Source organism: Elephas maximus, chromosome 15 (assembly GCF_024166365.1).
Source record: "Elephas maximus indicus isolate mEleMax1 chromosome 15, mEleMax1 primary haplotype, whole genome shotgun sequence".
Taxonomy (NCBI): domain Eukaryota; kingdom Metazoa; phylum Chordata; class Mammalia; order Proboscidea; family Elephantidae; genus Elephas; species Elephas maximus.
In genome coordinates, this window is record NC_064833.1 from 75,341,001 (window position 1) to 75,363,467 (window position 22,467).

Here is a 22,467-nt window from a genome sequence, read left to right on the forward strand (position 1 = left end):
GGTATGCACTGGCACAAAATTATATGTAAAAACTACCGATTAGTCCAGATTTTTAAGCTTCATAAACTTTTTCTTGACACGAGTTACATGTAACTAATTCCCTTGTAGATAAGAATAGTAAATAGAAAGTACAATAGAAGGTGCACGCCCCTAAAAAGAAGTCTGTAGGCAGGACTACACTCCAAGGACACACAGTAATCACTTTGGCTTATTTCTAAATATTGGACAATCTTTCTTATTTTGGGGGGCATTTTTCATTTGGGGCAGTGTAACAAGCTCACAAATGACCCTAAAATTATCTCTGTCTATCAGAGTTTATCTGTGGCCTTAGGTCAATGTTTGTATGAATTCCTGCCTGGCTGTTGTCCCTAAGAAGTCTTTCCAAAAATTGATTGGGCTCTATTTTTTGGGTGTGTTCAAAAACTGATTCTGTTTTAATTTTTTGAATTAAATTACTCAGAATAAGATACAAGACCTTAAAGTTCATCTAGTAAGTTTTTCTTAACAGAAAACATCTGTACCAGACAGAGCACTTTTCACATTGAACTGAAATGGTCTGTTTAAATCTGTCTGCCCCACTCTTCGAGGCTCCTACTTCCCCAGAAACAAGAACTTGGGCTTTAATCATCTTTATACTGTGGGCACCCAGTCTGGGGTTGGCAAGTTAGCTTCCTCTTTTGGGCCAAAAAAAAAAATTTTTTTTTCATTTATTTTTATGCATTTTATTTTAAAATAGAATCTGAAGAGTTCTATCACTTTTTCGAAAAGTCTCTACCTTTTTTAAAATCTCATTTTGGAACATACTTGATGACATTAATGCTTAGACAAATTGGTTTTAAGTTTTTGAAACTTTTCAGAGAGTTTTTTTTTAACCATAAAACTAATGACCAGATTTCCCCTTCAAAACATATTGGCAGTGCCATGTGGCATGCCCCCCAGTGATTGGTATGATTTTGTTGTTTTAAAGGCTGTTGACCTGGCGCCCCACCTCTGGAGAAATTGCTCCCCCACCTCCATCTCCTGTGAGTGAAAAACAGTTGGTAAGTTTTAATAAATCCTATTTTAAATTATTTAATTACTTACGTTAAGCAGTTTTGTCAAATTCTGTTATGCAAGCCCAACTCTTTTGAAAAGATGGTGCAAGTTTGCTGTCTGGTATTCTCATGTTAAAGTTACTGGTAGTAAATATTCATGCAGCAAAAAATTAACTCTCAGTGCCATGAAGGACTATTTTAAATTATTTTTTAATATAAATGGTCTGAGCCTTAGAAGACAATGATTTCAAGAGTTGCAGCAGGCAGAGACCAGATTACGCGTAGGGATTTCTGGGCCAAGCTAACGACATTATTGGATTATATTAACTTTTTGTTTCTATATAATTTTACTTTAAATTAGAAGAATAGTACAAAAACCCTCATGTACTCTCTACCCATTTCCCCAAATGTTATTTTACTACATTACTTTATCATTCTTTGCACACATACACAGCAACACATTTTTCTGAATTCTTTCAAGGTAATTTGTAAACATGATACACTTTTATCCCTGAAAATTTTAGTATTTTCTTCAAAAACAAAGCAAAAGGATACCGTACAGAACCACAGGGTAATAAAGAAAACCAGGACATTAACGTTCATTCAGTACTGTTGTCTAGTCTACAGGCCTTATCATGTCTCTACCACTGTACCTGATGTCTGTGAATTTTAAACCAGGAGCTAATGACCTGATTTGGCCTCTACAACTTTTAAATTTTAACCAATTGTCAATGTTTAAAACTCAGATTCACAGAAAAATACCATCTTGAATTTCTCTTGAAAGAGCTGTGAAGTCTGGTGTTACTGGGTGGGCCTGCATTGCTCCATGAGCCCTATCTGCTGGAGTTCAGTTCATCGCAGATTCCACTGTCTCTTACTACATCCTGTTGCAAGTTCAGAATGAGTGGATGCTTGTTTTTGCTTTTCTTAAGTTTGGCCCGCTCCCTGCTTGCCTTGTGGGCTTTTGTCCACTCCTTTTGCTGTGCGGTTTAATAGTTTTCACTGTTGGCTTTGGCATCAGATCCAGAATCACAGCCCGGCTCTGCCACTTACTGGCTCTCTGGCCCTCAGTAAACCACTTCCCACATATGTCAACGCAGCTTGTGATGACAGTTAAGTCAGGTAATGCTTGCAAAGAGTGGGAACCTGCATCACCCCGGTGAGCGCTCAGTGACTCTGCTGCTGGTTCTGGTGTGGTGGGCACAGTGATGCCCTTCTAGGCTTTTAGCATGCCAGCTCACAGACGCCTCCTCTTGACTGCCTTGGCCCCCCTCTGAGAGCTCCATCCCCCTGCCTCTGCTCCTGGTCTCTTAATATCTGCCTCTTGTTGCTGCTCACACCACTTCTGATGTATCTACCATTTCTTCTTCTGTCTCCTTTTTTCTCCTCCCCTGTACTACTTGGCTTTTGCCAACAAATCGTGGAATTTTCTTTGCTGCTTTTCTCAGCTAGACTATTTGTTGCTCTGCACTCAAGGATTTTTTTGAAATTAGAAATCGAAAATTTATCCGATTGCTCTAAAAAAAAAAACAGTTTTTGAATAGTACAGAAGTACATAGGGTAAAAAATGCAGTCCCTTCTTATTCTATGCCTTCAACCCCAGCTCCAGCATTTAATGCTGTGGTCTGTGTCTTGCCACCTGTTTTCTGTGCATTCACGTGTATATTGAATATCAGTGATACTAAACAAAATCTTACTTGGAGACTTTTACTTAGACTATCTAGATGTTTCCACATCAGTACATAGAGATTTCTTTCCTTTCATGGGGGCTTGTTGTTTTCTATAGAGTCCTTTTTAAGGGGGAGGTGATGGCACACTATTTCTGGTTCAGAGCTGTTCTAGAAAATGTAAGGATTCCAAAAAATGATTATTTAGGAAAACTAAGAAAGAGATACACTTAATATTTAAAAATACCTCTAATGTAGAGGGGGGAAGTCCCAATATTGCAACTTAAATTTTGTGGTTGAGTAGTTTTCTTGGGAGAAGCTTCTTAGAAGCCATTAGAATGTTCACAGCAGCTGGTGACAAAAAGGTATTAAAACCAAAGCTTCCATTTACTCCAGTAGGACAATAGATGTTTAGACTTAGAAACCGATTAATTTCTCCCTTAAAATATAGTTATTAAATTAAAAAAGACATTTGCTTTGTAATTATTTTTAAACAATAAACATTCTTTTAAAGGATTTATAATTTTATAAGTGTTGCTATGTGACTCCTACATTTAAATGTGCATTTGAAAGTATATTTTATTTCATCACAGTCAAATAAATTACCCAAATACTCTGTTGGACCCGTACAGTTTTTACTGAAAGTGTTTACACACTTAGTAAAATACAAAGATGAACAAGAATAATCATCATAATAATATGGCTTTAGATTTGTGTAGCATTGCACTGTTTAAAAAGAGATTTTCTCACTTGATCCCTCCAGCAGTTTTGTGGACCAAGTTTGGTATATGTTACCTGCATTTTATGCAGACCAGGAATTGAAAGATCATAAACTGTGATATTGTAAGCCTAAATTGCAATCTTTCTTTGATCAGCATTGTTCCTGGGGAACACAGGCCTCTGTCTCCAGCCAGGGTTGCCTCAGGATGGGACTGCTATACCAGAAATCTCAGTTCCTCCTGAAGCCCGTGTCTTCTCTCTGACTGTGTTGTCGTGTTATAGCAGAATACAGCTAGGATAGGAGGAGTTTCAGCCACCATTGTTGTCTGACTCTGTGCTGTTGTTTTGCATTCATTCTCTTTATCCGTAATAACCCACAATGAAAATGGCATCTCTGTTTTCATGATCAGAAATCCACAGCTCAGGATTAAACTTTTCCAAGGTCACACTGCTAGTTAAGTTCTGGAGCCAAATTCTAGTGTGGCTCTGCTGGACTCCAAAGTTGGCTTCCCTTTGTGATGCCACACTCATCTTCAGTGACTCTGTACCTGTGGCCTCAGCCATCCAGACCCTGGCAATGACCTTTCTGGTCTCTGTTCCTTGGGTGACAGAAATCTTCCCCTGAACTCACTCCACAAAGCTTCCCTAGGCTTAGCCTACACAAAACTTGAGAAATCTCCCTCCTCTCTTCCAAATGTGTGTTTTGTTTAGTTTTCATAACCACTCGTGAGTTTTGTGAATAGTTCTGTCACGTAGTATTTTTATCTCTTGCTCTTAGATGGTATTAGACCTGAATCAGTGAGAGTCAGAAAGGAAGCTTTTCTCTTAAAAGCTCTTATCTGGGAATATTGTTGTTGTTGTTATTTACCCTCCAATTCATAGCATCCTTATGTATAGCAGAATCCAGAGGCCCTATGAAAACAGACCATCAGTTGCTCATGTGCAAATTCAAGTTGAAGTATCCATATATAGGAAGTTTTAAATAGTTTTCTCATCATGTGTATAATTGCAGTGTGTAGAACATCAATTTTCATAGGAATATAATTCTTTTTAAAAAATAAGCGATAATAGAAAATAGCATATAATGAATTTTTTTTTTTTAATTTTTTAGGATACAATATCACAGAAATCTGTAGATATTCATGATTCTATTCAACCAAGATCTGCAGATAATAGACAGCAGGTCCCATTGGCTTCGGTCGCTACTGTGAATGAAGATGTCAGCAAAGTTAAACCTACAGCAAGTGAGTTATTTCTCTAAATAAAAATAAACTGTGTATTTTAATTAAGAAAATGGAATTTTCTCTGCTGCTAGTGCTGATATTTCTCCTATATTTTATTCAGTGTAGGAAAGGGATGAGATATTTGGTTTTACTTTTATTCTTAACAAACATATACTTGTAACGATTGTTAGTCACTAGTCACTTCTTCACTGCATTTGCCTCAACTGGGACGTCCTCTGAGAGACAGAGGCTCTCTTGCTCAGCTAACACCTGGGATACCAGCTTTTCTACAATGCATCTAGCTAGCGTTTGTGCAGAACACATGCTTCTTCCCTCTCCTTCGCCTTCTACATGCCAGCCACATCTTCTCTCTGCCCAGGTGGGGCCTAGCTCCTTCCTCTCCCTGTCTGCAAGGGGAGCTGGTGATGGGCCACAGTTTTCTAAGGAGGAGTTCCCAGCTTCACAGCAAGGCTTCTTTACATACTACACCCATCCCCCACATCCCTCCCACGCTCTCAGTTCACCAAGCTCATTTCCTCCCCATCCCCACTGCTGCCCCGCCTCCCCCACCCACCACCCAATATCTACATAGCAATCCATGGGCCACCTTTCCTCCATCCTCACCCTCCTGGTTCTCATCACAAAAAGGGGAAACACTTTGCTTTTTGACTAAACTTTGTCAATTTTGTTTGCTGAAGGAGAATTAAGGCACTTAGGAAAGACTACCTCCTTCCTAAAGGGGAACAAGATGCTTTTAGGACTTTTAATTAAGGTGAAATTCACATAACATAAAATTAACCATTTTAAAGTGAACAATTCATGGTATTTAGTCCATTTACAGTGTTGTGCAACTACCACCTCTATCTGGTTCCAAGACTTTTCATCACCCCAAGAGAAAACCCCGTGCTCTTTAAGCAGTCACTCCCACTTCCCCCACCCCCAGCGCCTGGCAACCACCAATCTGCTTCCTGTCTGTATTCTGAGTATTTCATGTAAATGGAATCATGCAGTATGTGACCCTTTGTGTCTGCCTCCTTATACTTTGCATGATTTCAAGGTTCTTTCATGTTGTAGCATGTATCAGAACTTCATTTCTCTTTATGCCTAGATAACATTCCATTGTATGTATGTATCCATCCTGTTTTACTTATCCATTTATCTCACCTCTTCTTGAAGACGGACATTTCAGCTGTTCCCTCCTTTTGGCTATTGTAAATAGTGCTCCTGTGAATGTTCACATACACGTGTTTGTTTGAGTACCTGTTTTGTATTCTTTTGGGCATATGCCAAGGAGCGGAATCGCTAGGTCATCTGGTAATTTTATGTTTTACTTTTTGAGCAACCACCAAGCTGTTTTCCACAGTGGCTGTACCATTTTACATTGTCATCAGCAAAGGATGAGGATCCCAGTTTCTCCATATCCATGCCAACACTTGTTATTTTCTTTTTTGCTTGTTTGTTTAAATTATCACCATCCTAGTGAATATGAAGTGGTATGTCATTGTGGCTTTTGGGTTGCATTTCCCTAATGCCGATGTTTTGATCATCTTTTCATGTGCTTGTTGACCATTTGTTTATTTTCTTTGGAGTATTGTCTGTTCCAGTCCTTTGCCCATTTTTAATTAGGTTGTTTGTCTTTTTGTTATTGTTTTAAGAGTTCTTGATATATTCTGGAGACTAGACCCTTACCAGATATATAATTTGCAAATATTTTCTCCCATCTGTAGGTTGTTTTTTCACTTTCTTGGTAATATTCTTTGAAGCACAAAAATTTTTAATTTTGACGAAGTTCAGTTTATTTTTTCTTCTGTAGCTCTTCCTTTTGATGTCGTATCTAAGATTTCTTTATCAAATTTAAGATCATGAAGATTTACCGCTATGTTTTCTTGTAAGAGTTTTACAGTTTTTGTTCTTACATTTTGGGTCTTTGATCCATTTTGAGTTAAATTTTATATATGGCATGAGGTAGGGGCCCATTTAAGCACTTTTAATTAAAATCTTCTTTTAACTAGCCTTTAACATTGCTACCGCTACTACAGTTTTGGCCTCTTATGTGCAAGAGTATAATACTCCTTCAAAGAAGGCAGCGTTAAAGAGAAAGGCATTTTCCTTTTTCAGAAGTTTTTTTTATTAATCCTAGATGCTTATAGTTGTTCTTGAAAGAAGACAGGCTTTGGTATCCTCCTTCAAGGGAGCTTCTAGCTTCAGTCTCTGTGTCTTGCCAACTTCTTAAAAGGAAGTTCATTGTATTGGGAAGTGGCCCATTTTCATTTTCATTCCTGTTCTTCTGAGAACAGAGTGGCTTGTGTAGGACGCCCTTGCTGACTGGAAAATGCCATAAGGGCAGGATAGTGACTTTTCTCTGTCTCGGCCTTAAATTAATGCTTAGTTTTGTGAAGAGAGAACTTGGTCGTCAACACATTAGAAAGTTTTCACCTGGCTGCTTTGGGAATGTATCTTTTCCTGGATGCAGAGGATGCTGCTCCCCTGCACCCTGAGCTGAGGGCTCAGCTGGCTATCTCCCCAAGAGCAGCCATCCTGCTCTTGCGCCTCTGCGAGTCCTTCAGGAAAGGTTCACCCTGGAATTGTTGACTCAGAATAGGTGGAGCTAGAGGAAGAACAGATCTTCCTGGGCCTTCTCCCCAAATTCTGACCATCCTTACAGCAGACGTGGGTCTCTGGTTCAGCTGGCATCTCTTATCCCTTCACAGCCAGAGTCATAGACATGGGACTTGTGTTAGCAGAGCAGTTAGTGAGAGGTATCCTTTCAGTTGATTCCGAACATGTAGATTACCGTAACTGCATATTCTCCTGAGGCACTTCAGCTCCTTGTATTAACCCTTCTACATGATTCAATAACAGAGAGTTACGTGGTTCCGCATGCAATTCAGAGGCCACTAAATTCTCAGTAGGCTTTGCCCAAAACATTCAGAAAGTACAGGTGGTTTTTCCCTTTCTAAAAGCCATGATAGACTCTGAGAACCAACTAGAAATATGTTAATGGCCATAGCTGCCTGTCTCCATTCCTGGCTTCTGCTACCTCTGTCTGTGCTGTTCCTTCATCACAGTCCCCCTAGACTAGCCTATTTCCCATGCCCTCATCTCCTCACTGCTCACCTGGGGCAGGGAACCCTTGTAACTGCTGTCTCAGGACAACTCAGGCCCAGCGTAAGTCTGTTCTCCGTAACTAGAACATTCTAAGGGAGCTAATTCTTCCCTGTAAACTGAGATGCGTACCCTGATGACCTTTCTCTGCAGGGACCCTGATTCTAGGAGAACCTTAAAATATTTTTCTAAAACTAGTTTCCCAGTGATGGCTCGGAGACAGCAGTCCATATCAAACCACATAAAGAAGCAGACCATGACAGCTTCTCCAACCCCCCAAACAAAAGAATCAAAATCTTTCCCAAATGAAGATACAATCCTGGAATTATCAGATACAGAATATAAAAAACTAATTTACAGAATGCTTCAAGACATCACAAACAAAATAAGGCAGACTGCAGAAAAAGCCAAGGAACACACTGATAAAACTGTTGAAGAACTCAAAAAGATTATTCAAGAACATAGTGGAAAAATTAATAAGTTGCAAGAATCTATAGAGAGACAGCATGTAGAAATCCAAAAGATTAACAATAAAATTACAGAATTAGACAACGCAATAGGAAGTCAGGGGAGCAGACTCGAGCAATTAGAATGTAGACTGGGACTTCTGGAGGACCAGGGAATCAACACCAACATAGCTGAAAAAAAAATCAGATAAAAGAATTAAAAAAAATGAAGAAACCCTAAGAATCATGTGGCACTCTATCAAGAAGGATAACTTGCGGCTGATTGGAGTCCCAGAACAGGGAGCGGGGACAGAAAACACAGAGAAAATAGTTGAAGAACTCCTGACACAAAACCTCCCTGACATCATGAAAGACGAAAGGATATCTATCCAAGATGCTCATCGAACCCCATTTAAGATTGATCCAAAAAGAAAAACACCAAGACATATCATCATCAAACTTGCCAAAACCAAAGATAAAGAGAAAATTTTCAAAGCAGCCAGGGAGAAAAGAAAGGTTTCCTTCAAGGGAGAATCAATAAGAATAAGTTCAGACTACTCAGCAGAAACCATGCAGGCAAGAAGGGAATGGGACGACATATACAGAGCACTGAAGGAGAAAAACTGCCAGCCAAGGATCATATATCCAGCAAAACTCTCTCTGAAATATGAAGGAGAAATTAAGATATTTACAGATAAACACAAGTTTAGAGAATTTGCAAAAACCAAACCAAAGCTACAAGAAATACTAAAGGATATTGTTTGGTCAGAAAACCAATAATATCAGATACCAGCACAACACAAGGTCACAAAACAGAACGTCCTGATATCAACTCGAATAGGGAAATCACAAAAACAAACAAATTAAGATTAATTAAAAAAATAATAATAATACACATAACAGGGAATCATGGAAGTCAATAGGTAAAAGATCACAATAATCAAAAAGAGGGACTAAATACAGGAGGCATTGAACTGCCATATGGAGAGTGATACAAGGCGATATAGAATGATACAAGTTAGGTTTTTACTTAGAAAAATAGGGGTAAATAATAAGGTAACCACAAAAAGGTATAACAACTCCATAACTCAAGATAAAAGCCAAGAAAAACATAACGACTCAACTAACATAAAGTCAAACACTATGAAAATGAGGATCTCACAATTTACTAAGAAAAACATCTCAGCACAAAAAAGTATGTGGAAAAATGAAATTGCCAACAACACACATGAAAAGGCATCAAAATGACAGCACTAAAAACTTATTTATCTATAATTAGGCTGAATGTAAATGGACTAAATGCACCAATAAAGAGACAGAGAGTCATGGACTGGATAAAGAAACACGATCCATCTATATGCTGCCTACAAGAGACACACCTTAGACTTAGAGACACAAACAAACTAAAACTCAAAGGATGGAAAAAAGTATATCAAGCAAACAATAAGCAAAAAAGAAGAGGAGTAGCAATATTAATTTCTGACAAAATAGACTTTAGACTTAAATCCACCACAAAGGATAAAGAAGGACACTATATAATGATAAAAGGGACAATTGATCAGGAAGACATAACCATATTAAATATTTATGCACCCAATGACAGGGCTGCAAGATACATAAATCAAATTTTAACAGAATTGAAAAGTGAGATAGACACCTCCACAATTATAGTAGGAGACTTCAACACACCACTTTCGGAGAAGGACAGGACATCCAGTAAGAAGCTCAACAGAGACACGGAAGACCTGCTTACAACAATCAACCAACTTGACCTCTGCAAAGTATACTTTCTTTTCTAGCGCACATGGAACATTCTCTAGAATAGACCACATATTAGGTCATAAAACAAACCTTTGCAGAGTCCAAAACATCGAAATATTACAAAGCATCTTCTCAGACCACAAGGCAATAAAACTAGAGATCAATAACAGAAAAACGAGGGAAAAGAAATCAAATACTTGGAAACTGAACAATACCCTCCTGAAAAAAGACTGGGTGATAGAAGACATCAAGGAGGGAATAAGGAAATTCATAGAATGCAACGAGAATGAAAATACTTCCTATCAAAACCTCTGGGACACAGCAAAAGCAGTGCTCAGAGGCCAATTTATATCAATAAATGCACACATACAAAAAGAAGAAAGAGCCAAAAGCAGAGAACTGGCCCTACAACTTGAACAAATAGAAAGGGAACAACAAAAGAATCCATCAGGCACCAGAAGAAAACAAATAATAAAAATTAGAGCTGAACTAAATGAATTAGAGAACAGAAAAACAATTGAAAGAATTAACAAAGCCAAAAGCTGGTTCTTTGAAAAAATTAACAAAATTGATAAACCATTGGCTAGACTGACTAAAGAAATACAGGAAACAAATAACCCGAATAAGAAACGAGAAGGACCACATCACAACAGAACCAAATGAAATTAAAAGAATCATTTCAGATTACTATGAAAAATTGTACTCTAACAAATTTGCAAACCTAGAAGAAATGGATGAATTCCTGGAAAAACACTACCTACCTAAACTAACACATTCAGAAGTAGAACAACTAAATAGACCCATAACAAAAAAAGAGATTGAAACAGTAATCCAAAAACTGCCAACAAAAAAAGCCCTGGCCCGGACAGCTTCACTGCAGAGTTCTACCAAACTTTCAGAGAAGACTTAACACCACTACTACTGAAGGTATTTCAAAGCATAGAAAATGATGGAATACTACCCAACTCATTCTATGAAGCCACCATCTCCCTGATACCAAAACCAGGTAAAGACATTACAAAAAAAGAAAATTATAGACCTATATCCCTCATGAACATAGATGCAAAAATCCTCAACAAAATTCTAGCCAATAGAATCCAACAACACATCAAAAAAATAATTCACCATGATCAAGTGGGATTTATACCAGGTATGCAAGGCAAGGCTGGTTTAATATCAGAAAAACCATTAATGTAATCCATCACATAAATAAAACAAAAGATAAAAACCACATGATCTTATCAATTGATGCGGAAAAGGCATTTGACAAAGTCCAATACCCGTTTATGATAAAAACTCTTACCAAAATAGGAATTGAAGGAAAATTCCTCAACATAATAAAGGGCATCTATGCAAAGCCAACAGCCAATATCACTCTAAATGGAGAGAACCTGAAGGCATTTCCCTTGAGAACGGGAACCAGACAAGGATGCCCTTTATCACCGCTCTTACTCAACATCGTACTTGAAGTCCTAGCCAGGGCAATTAGGCTAGACAAAGAAATAAAGGGTATCCGGATTGGCAAGGAGGAAGTAAAGTTATCACTATTTGCAGATGACATGATCTTATACACAGAAAACCCTAAGGAATCCTCCAGAAAACTACTGAAACTAATAGAAGAGTTTGGCAGAGTCTCAGGTTATAAAATAAACATACAAAAATCACTTGGATTCCTCTACATCAACAAAAAGAACACCGAAGAGGAAATAACCAAATCAATACCATTCACAGTAGCCCCCAAGAAGATAAAATACTTAGGACTAAATCTTACCAAGGATGTAAAAGACCTATGCAAAGAAAACTACAAAGCTCTACTACAAGAAATTCAAAAGGACATACTTAAGTGGAAAAACATACCTTGCTTATGGATAGGAAGACTTAACATAGTAAAAATGTCTATTCTACCAAAAGCCATCTATACATATAACGCACTTCCGATCCAAATTCCAATGTCATATTTTAAGGGGATAGAGAAACAAATCACCAATTTCATATGCAAGGGAAAGAAGCCCCGGATAAGCAAAGCATTACTGAAAAAGAAGAAGAAAGTGGGAGGCCTCACTCTACCTGATTTCAGAAGCTATTATACAGCCACAGTAGTCAAAACAGCCTGGTACTGGTACAACAACAGGCACATAGACCAGTGGAACAGAATTGAGAACCCAGATATAAATCCATCCACGTATGAGCAGCTGATATTTGACAAAGGACCAGTGTCAGTTAATTGGGGAAAAGATAGTCTTTTTAACAAATAGTGCTGGCATAAGTGGATATCCATTTGCAAAGAATGAAACAGGACCCATACCTCACACCATGCGTAAAAACTAACTCCAAGTGGATCAAAGACCTAAGCATAAAGACTAAAACGATAAAGATCATGGAAGAAAAAATAGGGACAACCCTAGGAGCCCTAATACAAGGCATAAACAGAATACAAAACATTACCAAAAATGATGAAGAGAAACCCGATAACTGGGAGCTCCTAAAAATCAAACACCTATGCTCATCCAAAGACTTCACCAAAAGAGTAAAAAGACCACCTACAGACTGGGAAAGAATTTTCAGCTATGACATCTCAGACCAGCGCCTGATCTCTAAAATCTACATGATTCTGTCAAAACTCAACGACAAAAAGACAAACAACCCAATCAAGAAGTGGGCAAAGGATATGAACACACATTTCACTAAAGAAGATATTCAGGCAGCCAACAGATACATGAGAAAATGCTCTCGATCATTAGCCATTAGAGAAATGCAAATTAAAACTACGATGAGATTCCATCTCACACCAACAAGGCTGGCATTAATCCAAAAAACACAAAATAATAAATGTTGGAGAGGCTGCGGAGAGATTGGAAGTCTTATACACTGCTGGTGGGAATCTAAAATGGTACAACCACTTTGGAAATCTATCTGGCGTTATCTTAAACAGTTAGAAATAGAACTACCATACAACCCAGAAATCCCACTCCTTGGAATATACCCTAGAGATACAAGAGCCTTCACACAAACAGATATATGCACACCCATGTTTATTGCAGCTCTGTTTACAATAGCAAAAAGCTGGAAGCAACCAAGGTGTCCGTCAACGGATGAATGGGTAAATAAATTGTGGTATATTCACACAATGGAATACTACGCATCGATAAAGAACAGTGACAAATCTGTGAAACATTTCATAACATGGAGGAACCTGGAAGGCATTATGCTGAGCGAAATGAGTCAGAGGCAAAAGGACAAATACTGTATAAGACCACTATTATAAGATCTTGAGAAATAGTAAAAACTGAGAACACATACTTTTGTGGTTACGAAGGGGGGAGGGAGGGAGGGAGGGAGAGGGTTTTTTATTGATTAATCAGTAGATAAGAACTGCTTTAGGTGAAGAGAAAGGCAACACTCAATACATGGAAGGTCAGCTCAATTGGACTGGATCAAAAGCAAAGAAGTTTCCGGGATAAAATGAATGCTTTAAAGGTCAGCGGAGCAGGGGCGGGGGTCTGGGGAACATGGTTTGAGGCGACTTCTAAGTCAATTGGCAAAATAATTCTATTATGAAAACATTCTGCATCCCACTTTGAAATGTGGCGTCTGGGGTCTTAAATGCTAACAAGCGGCCATCTAAGATGCATCAATTGGTGTCAACCCACCTGGAGCAAAGGAGAATGAAGAACACCAAGGTCACACGACAACTAAGAGCCCAAGAGACAGAAAGGGCCACATGAACCAGAGACCTACATCATCCTGAGACCAGAAGAACTAGTTGGTGCCCGGCCACAATCGATGACTGCCCTGACAGGGAGCACAACAGAGAACTCCTGAGGGAGCAGGAGATCAGTGGGATGCAGACCCCAAATTCTTATAAAAAGACCATACTTAATGGTCTGACTGAGACTAGAGGAATCCCGGCGGCCATGGTCCCCAGACCTTCTGTTGGCACAGGACGGGAACCATCCCCGAAGACAACTCATCAGACATGAAAGGGACTGGTCGGCGGGTGGGAGAGAGATGCTGATAAAGAGTGAGCTAATTATATCAGGTGGACACTTGGGATTGTGTTGGCAGCTCTTGTCTGGAGGGGGGATGGGTGGATAGAGAGAGAGGGAAGCTGGCAAAATTGTCACAAAAGGAGAGACTGAAAGGGTTGACTCAATAGGGGGAGAGCAAGTGGGAGTAGGGAGTAAGATGTATGTAAACTTATATGTGACAGACTGATTGGATTTGTATACGTTCACTTGAAGCTTAATAAAAGTTAATAAAAAAAATATATTTTTTTCTATAAGAAACAGGTAATCCCCAGAGGTCCTTAAAGACTGACAAAAAAGGGATCTTTCCTGACCTCAGAAAGCTAGGGGCAGGATGAGGTCAGCATTCCATAAGCAAGAGGCATTTGGTTGCCTCTCCTTCCACATCAGCACCACTGAGAGTCAAGATTTTACTCTATTGACCATCAGGCATGCAGGGTTGGGTGGTGAGACAGCAGACTTTCTCAGTGATTTGATCTCAGACCCACAGAAACAGTACATGTGAGTGTGGCTGACAGCATTGGCTCATGGTGCGTTCCAGAGATCTGGTTAAACTTTTAGCTTGTTGGGCAGCTGTCACCTGCATTTGGTGTTCTGACTTAAGATGTCCTTCAGAGACAGCAAACACCACATGTATACTTAACGCTCATAGGCTTTTAATTGTATCTCTTTCCCAGTCCTGAGTACCTAGAGACCAGCTTGTGTTTTCTTACCCTGTCATACCTTAAGACTTTGTCCCTGGCATCTGATTCCTGAATTGAGAGAGAGAGGAAGGAGGATGTCTCCCTTCTGCCAACCTTCCATCTTCCTGGCTGCCTAATCTATAAGTGGATGACAGCTGCGGGGGTTGGACTGACTGACATGGGGGCTTCATGCCTTTTGGGGGTTGTATTCCTAACGCTCCAGGACCCATTAGCCCACGGGCCTGTTGCCATCCCTGCTGCCTTCTGCCCTGAAGTGCAGAGATCCAGCAGTTAGGCCCACCAGGTATTTTACTTGCTGATGAAGCTATCTGTTGAAACTCCCTCCCAGACTGTGTTCGTTAGGCCAGGCACACACACCTCCCTCTGTTCAGCACTCTGCGGCGTGTGTCACTGGCCAGATGATGATCCGGTTCAAAGCTCTTACGTGTGGTGAGAAAAATGAAAGCCTCAGCGATGCCTCCACCTAACATCCCAAGATAGTGTCGCATCAGCCACCTAATCCCTTTGAGTTGCTCTGCCCTCATGTTTCAGAGATCCTTTGATGCTTTTCCCTAGAGAACATGAAGAGTAACCAGGGCATCAGCCATTCTTCAGGACATTTGGTGTCCATCCTATGGGCTGTTCCCAAGAGCCCTTTCACTTGGCACATAGGCTGTGCTTCTGGTGTTTTTTATTTGGAGGTCTGCTTGGAGAAAAGATCCCAGCACAGCCCCGAGTCCTTCACCTGCCTGAAAGGGCTGCTCCGCTCTTTCTACACGCTCAGAAAACACCACTGCTTGACCTGGTCTTAATTTAGTACCTACAGGTCCACATGACCCAGTGAACTGGTCACTCTGGCAGTGCCAACCCTTATCATGAGCAAACTTTGTCTAAATAGGTATTGTCCCCAAATGTGCTGCTAGTCCTTGCTAGTGAGATTGGAGTTAGGATCCCTGTCTGCTTCTCAGTGGACACCAGAGGGTGTGGAAAGGCCCAGCTTCCCTAGCTTAGACAGAGCAGAGCCTCATCTGCCAAACTATCAGCGTGATTAAAAATGTCTGGCCCCACTGAGAACCTCTAAGCACCCTGAGTGTTGTTGGATGTCGGTAGACATCAGTGCACCTGCTGAGTCCCTTCTGGGGTCCCAGGTGTGTTGACAGGAGTCCCTTGCTCCAGTGATAGAGAATGTTTTTATGATTTGAATGAATGAGTGAATGAATGAATGGTATGTGTCAGAGTGTGACTATAGTAAAGGACTATAGAAAAGACATTTAAGAGACAGCCGTGAGACTTGTTGGTTTCTTTGTCTTATTTTGTTTTATTTTTTGACTTCAGATCTTGTACCAAGAACCACGTATTGAATAGAACAGCATTTTCGAAAAATACCTGCAAAGGTGCCTTTATTAATGACCTAAATAATAATAAATTTAACTAAACAAGTTATTTTGCTACCTCCAGAATCCTCCAGACATGAATTTAATTCCACAAATGGGTGCCTAAAAAAAGAATTTTTAGTAAAACACTTGTAGTAGTAGAAAGAAACTGAGAGGTTGTAGGTCATTGGTGCTGGAGCCATTGCTGGAGACCATTTTGCCAGAGACCGATTAATAAACATCTCCCCTTGGGCAACAGTCTGCCTCCAGGAGACCCTCCTGGGGAAGCTGCCCAGGAACCCAGGTCTAGGCGTGGCCTCTGGGGTCGAGGTTGCCCCCGGGGGGAGTATCTCTGCTCCCAGCTCCTTCACCATCGCAGTACTTGAGTCTTTCCTAATCTCGCACTTCTGCGTCTGCTCAGCCACTCCACCTGGGGTGGTTAGTGCAGTGGAACGTTCTTGGAGTACGTCCTTTCAGGCAGGTGGATTGCCACAAATGCCCTGCAGAGCAAGTTTGTTCAGGCTGGAGGAATATACATACCTTGTGACAACCAGCCGGGGACTGTGAGGGGACACTCAGGTTACTTTTGTAGTAATGCGTTTAGCATAACTTGTATAGACTTCTTTGCTGATGGGTCCATTTGCAAATATGAGATAATTTTAGCTACAATAGCTAATCTGGATCCAAGTAGTATGCGTGCAATTGTTAACTCATGACATTGCCCGGTTTGGTCCGAATTCTTGGCTAGCCCTCAACTTTCTGTCCCACGTAGATCTGGTTCCTATGATTTTCCTACAGTATGTTTTTCCCCCCTAAATTTTATTTATCTTCTTGTTGTTGAGAGTATACAGGATATACATAGCAAAATATACACCAGTTCAGCAGTTTCTGCATGTACCATTTAGCGACACTGACTACATTCTTCAAGTTGTGCAGTCGTTCTCACCCACCTTTTCTGAGTTGTTCCTCCTTATTGACATAAACTCACTGCCCCCCAAGGTTCCTATCGAATTTTTAGAGTTGCTGTTGTCAGTTTGTTGCGATATAGGTAGTTCTTAAAAAGCGTAATGCTCAAGGTAGACTTTTTTCCACTAGTTAAGCTAAACTGTTGTTTGGTTTTAAGATGACTTCAGGGAATATATGTGGTTTAAAGTTTAAAGATTATCTCAGGGCACAGTATATGTTTTTATATACTTATTTTCAATGGTCAAATTTGAGGTTTTGATAATTCCTATTAAAGTTTTTTTATCCTCTTGTTCAGTTTTTTCAAGAATCATCTGAATCTTATTTAAAATTTTATAGTGGAGCCTCTTGATCATATTCATTCTTATAAATCATTTAGGTTCGGATTGTTTATTTTAAAAATTGAAGGTTTTTGTAAATACTGATGAGACTTTTACTGAACAGCACCGATGTGCAAAGCAGCATGTCCTCAGTGTGGTGGGTATGTACCAGTTACCTTCATACGTACTGCTATTACCTAGCATTGTACTGTCGGAGAAATTATAGAGGATTCAAAGTAATTTTTTGTTTGCATGTGCATTGGGGGGTTTCCTCACAGAATTTCCAGAACAAAAATTGTTTGCTGCCCTGTTGATTAAATGTGTTGTGCAGCTGGAACTCATCCAGACTATCGACAACATTGTCTTCTTCCCAGCCACAAGTAAGAAGGAAGATGCAGAAAACTTAGCTGCCGCACAGGTAAGGAGGTATAAGTAGGAAATAAGACAGAACAATCTGGGGTTCAGAGCAGAGGCCAGGCTAAGGTTTAATTTTGGGAGGTTGGAGGACCTTCATCATGTAGATGTAATTTTAGACCATGAAACCGGAGCCATCACTGAGGCGGTGAGTGTGGCTAGAGCAGGGCAGAGGGCCAGGAACAGATCCCCGGGACTTGCCATCATTTTGCGTGCCCAGTGATGAGGCAAGAGAGACTGAGAACAAGTCAGGGAAGTAGATGTTTCCTGGAGGTCAGGTGAGGCCAGTGCTTAAAGGAGGGTCTGACCCACCCATCAGACACACTGTACGCTCAGGTCCAATGGCGTCTGTGACCTGACCACTGGACCTAGCAATCTGGAGGACTTTGACTTTGGTGACCTAGACAAGATGTGTCAGTGCAACACTGGAGACAGAAGCCTGGCTATGATGGGTGTAGGAGAGGAGCTGGAGACAGCTTTGATAACTCAAGAGTTTTGCTGTGAAGGGGTACAGAAGTGGGGTTATAGCTGGAGGAGGATAGGGGTCAGGAGAGCTGTGTGTGAAGATGGGCAGTATTGCAGTGCATTTGCTGATGAGGGTTTTCCAGCAGGAGACACTGAGTGCAGGAGAGGGCTGGCTGCTGGGTGGCCTTGTTGAGTGACTGGGAAAGGTCCCTGGTGCACCTGGGGCTGTCCCGGGTGGAGGCGCAGACAGTTCACACACTGCAGGAGGAGGCGGGCACAGTGGGTGGGTACAGGAATGTTGGTACATCTGGTGCTGGGAGCTTGTGGGAGGTCTCTTCTGATAGCTCCTATTAAGGATATCAGAAGAAAAGTCGCCTACCAAGTCAGCTTGGGAAGAAAGTGTTAGCTGTCTGAGGAGAGAAGTGAAAGCACAGTTGGTGGTCAGGGGAGTGGACTAGAGAAATGTAGGATTGCTGCACCGCACCCAGAGCCTTCTGGACTTAATGAGAAGCCAGGCAGTTTTTTGCCAGGCAGGCTTCTTGTTTGGGTGCAGATATGGTGTAGTCAGCGAGGAATTGAACCAGGCTTGAGTTTTGCCAGACAATTACTAAGAAGTGGGGCAGAGTTATGCAAAAATATAATCCTGTTGCACTCCATGGCCTCCAAACAGGTTAAGAAGAGAAGGGCAGACCTGTGGGAGTGAGGAGAGGTGGCAGGGGGAGAAATGTCCTACTGGACCTGGTGGGGCTGAAGAGTCACGGGAGGCTGGAGTTAGAAGGCCGGGACTGGAGGGGTGGGAGGTGATGGGCTGGTGACTGCAGAGTGCACGGAGTGAAGATGATGGGGATTTAAGAATAACTAAAGGTGGGCCTTTTCCTGGTTTCTATTGGAATAGAGCAGATTGTTTCTTGTAATGTGCTTGCTTGTAAAATTGGTCTCTGGTGAACACTGAGTCCTAAATTTACTCAGATGCTTGTGTGCGTGCGTGTGCGTGCATGTGTGGTGGTTTGTTTTCCCACAGAGAGATGCAGTGGACTTCGATGTTCGCGTTGATACCCAAGACCAAGGAATGTACCGCTTTTTAACATCACAACAACTTTTTAAGTTACTGGACTGCTTATTAGAGTCACATAGATTTGCTAAAGCCTTTAATTCAAACAATGAACAGAGGACTGCTCTCTGGAAAGCAGGTAAGCTGTGCGGGTCTCACCTTTTGTGTTCACTCTCCGTGTGTGTGCGGCAGAGCTGTCCCGTCACCCAGGTTCACTGATCAGTGTGTTTCCAGGCCATGCATTGACTTCACCGAGCGCAGCTTTCACCCTGACTAATGTCAGCCTACCAGCCAGGCCTTCTGCTCTACGCTGAGTCAGATGGCTGCCCGGAGCAGGGTCCTCTTTGTTTATTCAGCCTGCTCTGTGGCTGATTTGCCAGTGTTCTTTCACTGTTTGCCCAGCTGGGGCCTGCCTGTTGGTAATTGTTGGCGTACTTAAAGCTGCCTTTTTTAAAGAGAAAGGCGGTGTGGTGAAGGTTGTATTTCAATGGCTCCTGAGTGTTTACCTGCAGTAGTCATCCTGAGAACAGGAGTGAGTGTTGGAGGCGAGGTCTCTGGTGTATTTATATTGGAACAAGTTAGAAAGTTTAAATAAAGGATGAGCTTTATAGTAATGAAGTAACTGACGTTGTTAATGCCGTCATCAGAGAGTTGCCCTTGCCCGTTAGGTGCAGCACATTTGGGGCGGGGGGAGGGGCGGGTAGCAGAATCCAGCAGGTGCAGAGAGGACAACCAAACAAACCAAACCGTTCTTGTCGACTTGATTCCGACTCATAGCGACACTATAGGACAGAGTAGAAGTGCCCCATATAGGGTTTCCAAGGAGCTCCTGGTGGACTTGAACTGCTGGCTTTTTGGTTAACAGCCGAACACTTAACTGCTGCACCAGCAGGGTTTCCGCAGGAAGGAAGGAGCTGTTTTTGCAACATTGCCTCTATACCAGATAGAATGTAGCTGCTTTACATTGCTCATTCTGTTCAATCCACTGTCTTTTTTACAAAGCCGGTGGCTTTGCTCATCCTCTCACAACCTGGGCCTTTACACCAGGCTCCCGGCATTCATTTGGCATAGTTAGTGGGTCCATGGAAACAGAGCCCCTGGCTCTTACAGCCTAGCTTCTGCAGGGAGAGGGGTGGTCTGTGCTTAGTTTCCCCTTTCTCCAGCCCACAGTCCCACCACCGTTCCCCTGGGGCTTCTGCTGGGCTCACCAGAGCCTCCCTGTTTTCACTGCACTGTGCCTTCATGCCCTGCCTTTGACACAGCTCACCTGCTGGGTGGTTTGCCCCACCTGTTCTCCCAGGAGCACCACAGGCAGGGCAGGCAGCACACTGCACCCTGAACAGCTGTGTACATGGAGCTTTCAAGTCCAAAAGTAGTTTTATACCCTGTGTGCAAAGGGAGGAATTTAAGCCAGGGTGGTCTCCAGCCGTGCACTGACACCGTTCCGTCTGCTGTATGACCCCTGCTCCCCAGGTGCCTACATGGTGTTTCTGCTTTGTACGCAGTAGAGGCCAGTGACTACATCACACAGTGGTCTTGTACAGGCTGCCATTTAACATGCCTTCCCAGCTCATCACAGAAACTTGCTCTTTCTGCAGGCTTCAAAGGCAAGTCCAAACCCAACCTTCTGAAGCAGGAGACGAGCAGCCTGGCCTGCGGGCTGCGCATCCTCTTCCGGATGTACACGGACGAGGGCCGGGCGAGCGCCTGGGAGGAGGTCCAGCACCGACTGTTAAAGTAAGCATCTCAGCGTCGTGTCAGCCTCAGACACATGCCTCTGCAGGCCCTTCAGCCCGACGGGGCGCGGGAGGTGTGGGCTCAGCCCAATGGGGGCGCGGGAGGCGTGGGCTCAGCCCCACGGGGGCGCGAGAGCGTGGGCTCAGCCCAACGGGGGCGCAAGGTGTGGGCTCAGGCAGAGGCCTCTCCCCCCGTGGCAGGGAGCTGCAGGGCCTGTGTTGTCTCTGAGATGTAGAGTGATTTTGAAAATTAAATGCAGTGTTATAAATGAACCTGCTTGTCAAGTGATGACGTAAACAAATCCTGTCTGTTGCTGCTGTTATAGAACAGAGGAGATTTCTCTCTTAAAACTTAAAATTTTGTTATACTTTATAGGGTTTTTTAATGCCATAAGGTGACCCCGTTTTTACAGAATGATATTTGTAAAGGGAATACCTGCATTCAATTTGAAAAAAATCTGCAGTTTTTGTTGGTGTGTGTTTTTTTTTTTCTCACTTCATAACAAATGAGTATTTTGTCCTTTAAATTTACACCCATGCTAAGAATGAAGCATGGCCTTCAGAAAGAATCCTGTCATCTGCATTGGATTTCTGTGTCTACTTGGGTTAAGTCCATTTTAGGATTTTAAGAGACCACTTAGTCTCAGTTTTCCCATGTTATTGATGAGACTGTTGTGGCCCAGAGGAGTCTAAGGCCACACAGTTAGAGGAGCGAAGAGCCACCCCAGACTTGAGCCCGGGCCTTTTGACACCAAGCTTGTGTCCTTGCTGCTACATGGTGGCTTTGAAGTCGAGGAAACTTATAAAATTAAGAAAACATGTTTTTTCTAATAAAGTGTGATGGCTTATTTTAGTATCTTTGGTTTTCTTCCTGACTTAGAGACATGTGTTATGTTGAAACTCCAGTTAATATAAACAGATGGAGTCTAGCATGTTCTTGAATAGTTAGTAGTTAATAGTGAACAAGCATTCCATCAGGTATGCAGGCGCACTGAAAAGGAAATTTTTTCTTCTGCAGTGTCTGCAGTGAAGCACTAAGTTACTTCCTGACTCTAACATCAGAAAGTCACCGGGAGGCCTGGACTAACTTACTGCTTTTGTTCCTAACTAAAGTTCTAAAGATAAGCGATAGTAGGGTAAGTACGAGACATCTACAAACCCCTTCGCCCCATCACTAAGCTTATTCAGCCTAGCATTTCCCTAGACTGACCAGCACTGGGAACTTGAGTTTGAGGCAGGAATGCTGGGTTGCAGACCCCTTGCCTGAGAGCTCTCAGAGGCAGATGAAACGAACCCGGGCTGCTTTGTGCAGTGGCACAGATGCTGTAATTCAGTCTCCCTGTCCTTGATTTTCTCCCTCCTTACCCAGCTTTGTTGTCTTATCACTGATTCTCTTCAGCAGGTTGGAATCAGAATCCGTTAGGACCCTTAGAGTCTCTCCCCATGCCCACATTGAAAACTGTACAGCCCACCTGCAAGGC

The 22,467-nt window shown here is 41.9% G+C and overlaps 1 protein-coding gene across 1 annotated transcript in view; it reads left to right on the forward strand.

Moving 5' to 3' along the window:
• The window catches only part of ARFGEF1 (ADP ribosylation factor guanine nucleotide exchange factor 1), a 170,310-nt gene that overhangs the window by 145,320 nt on the left and 2,523 nt on the right, over positions 1-22,467 (forward strand). The window contains exons 33-38 of the mRNA XM_049853515.1: positions 968-1,040; positions 4,533-4,665; positions 17,599-17,738; positions 19,221-19,389; positions 20,849-20,987; positions 22,005-22,122. Coding sequence (XP_049709472.1) covers positions 968-1,040; positions 4,533-4,665; positions 17,599-17,738; positions 19,221-19,389; positions 20,849-20,987; positions 22,005-22,122 — 772 coding nt within the window. The remainder of the gene's footprint in view (positions 1-967; positions 1,041-4,532; positions 4,666-17,598; positions 17,739-19,220; positions 19,390-20,848; positions 20,988-22,004; positions 22,123-22,467) is intronic.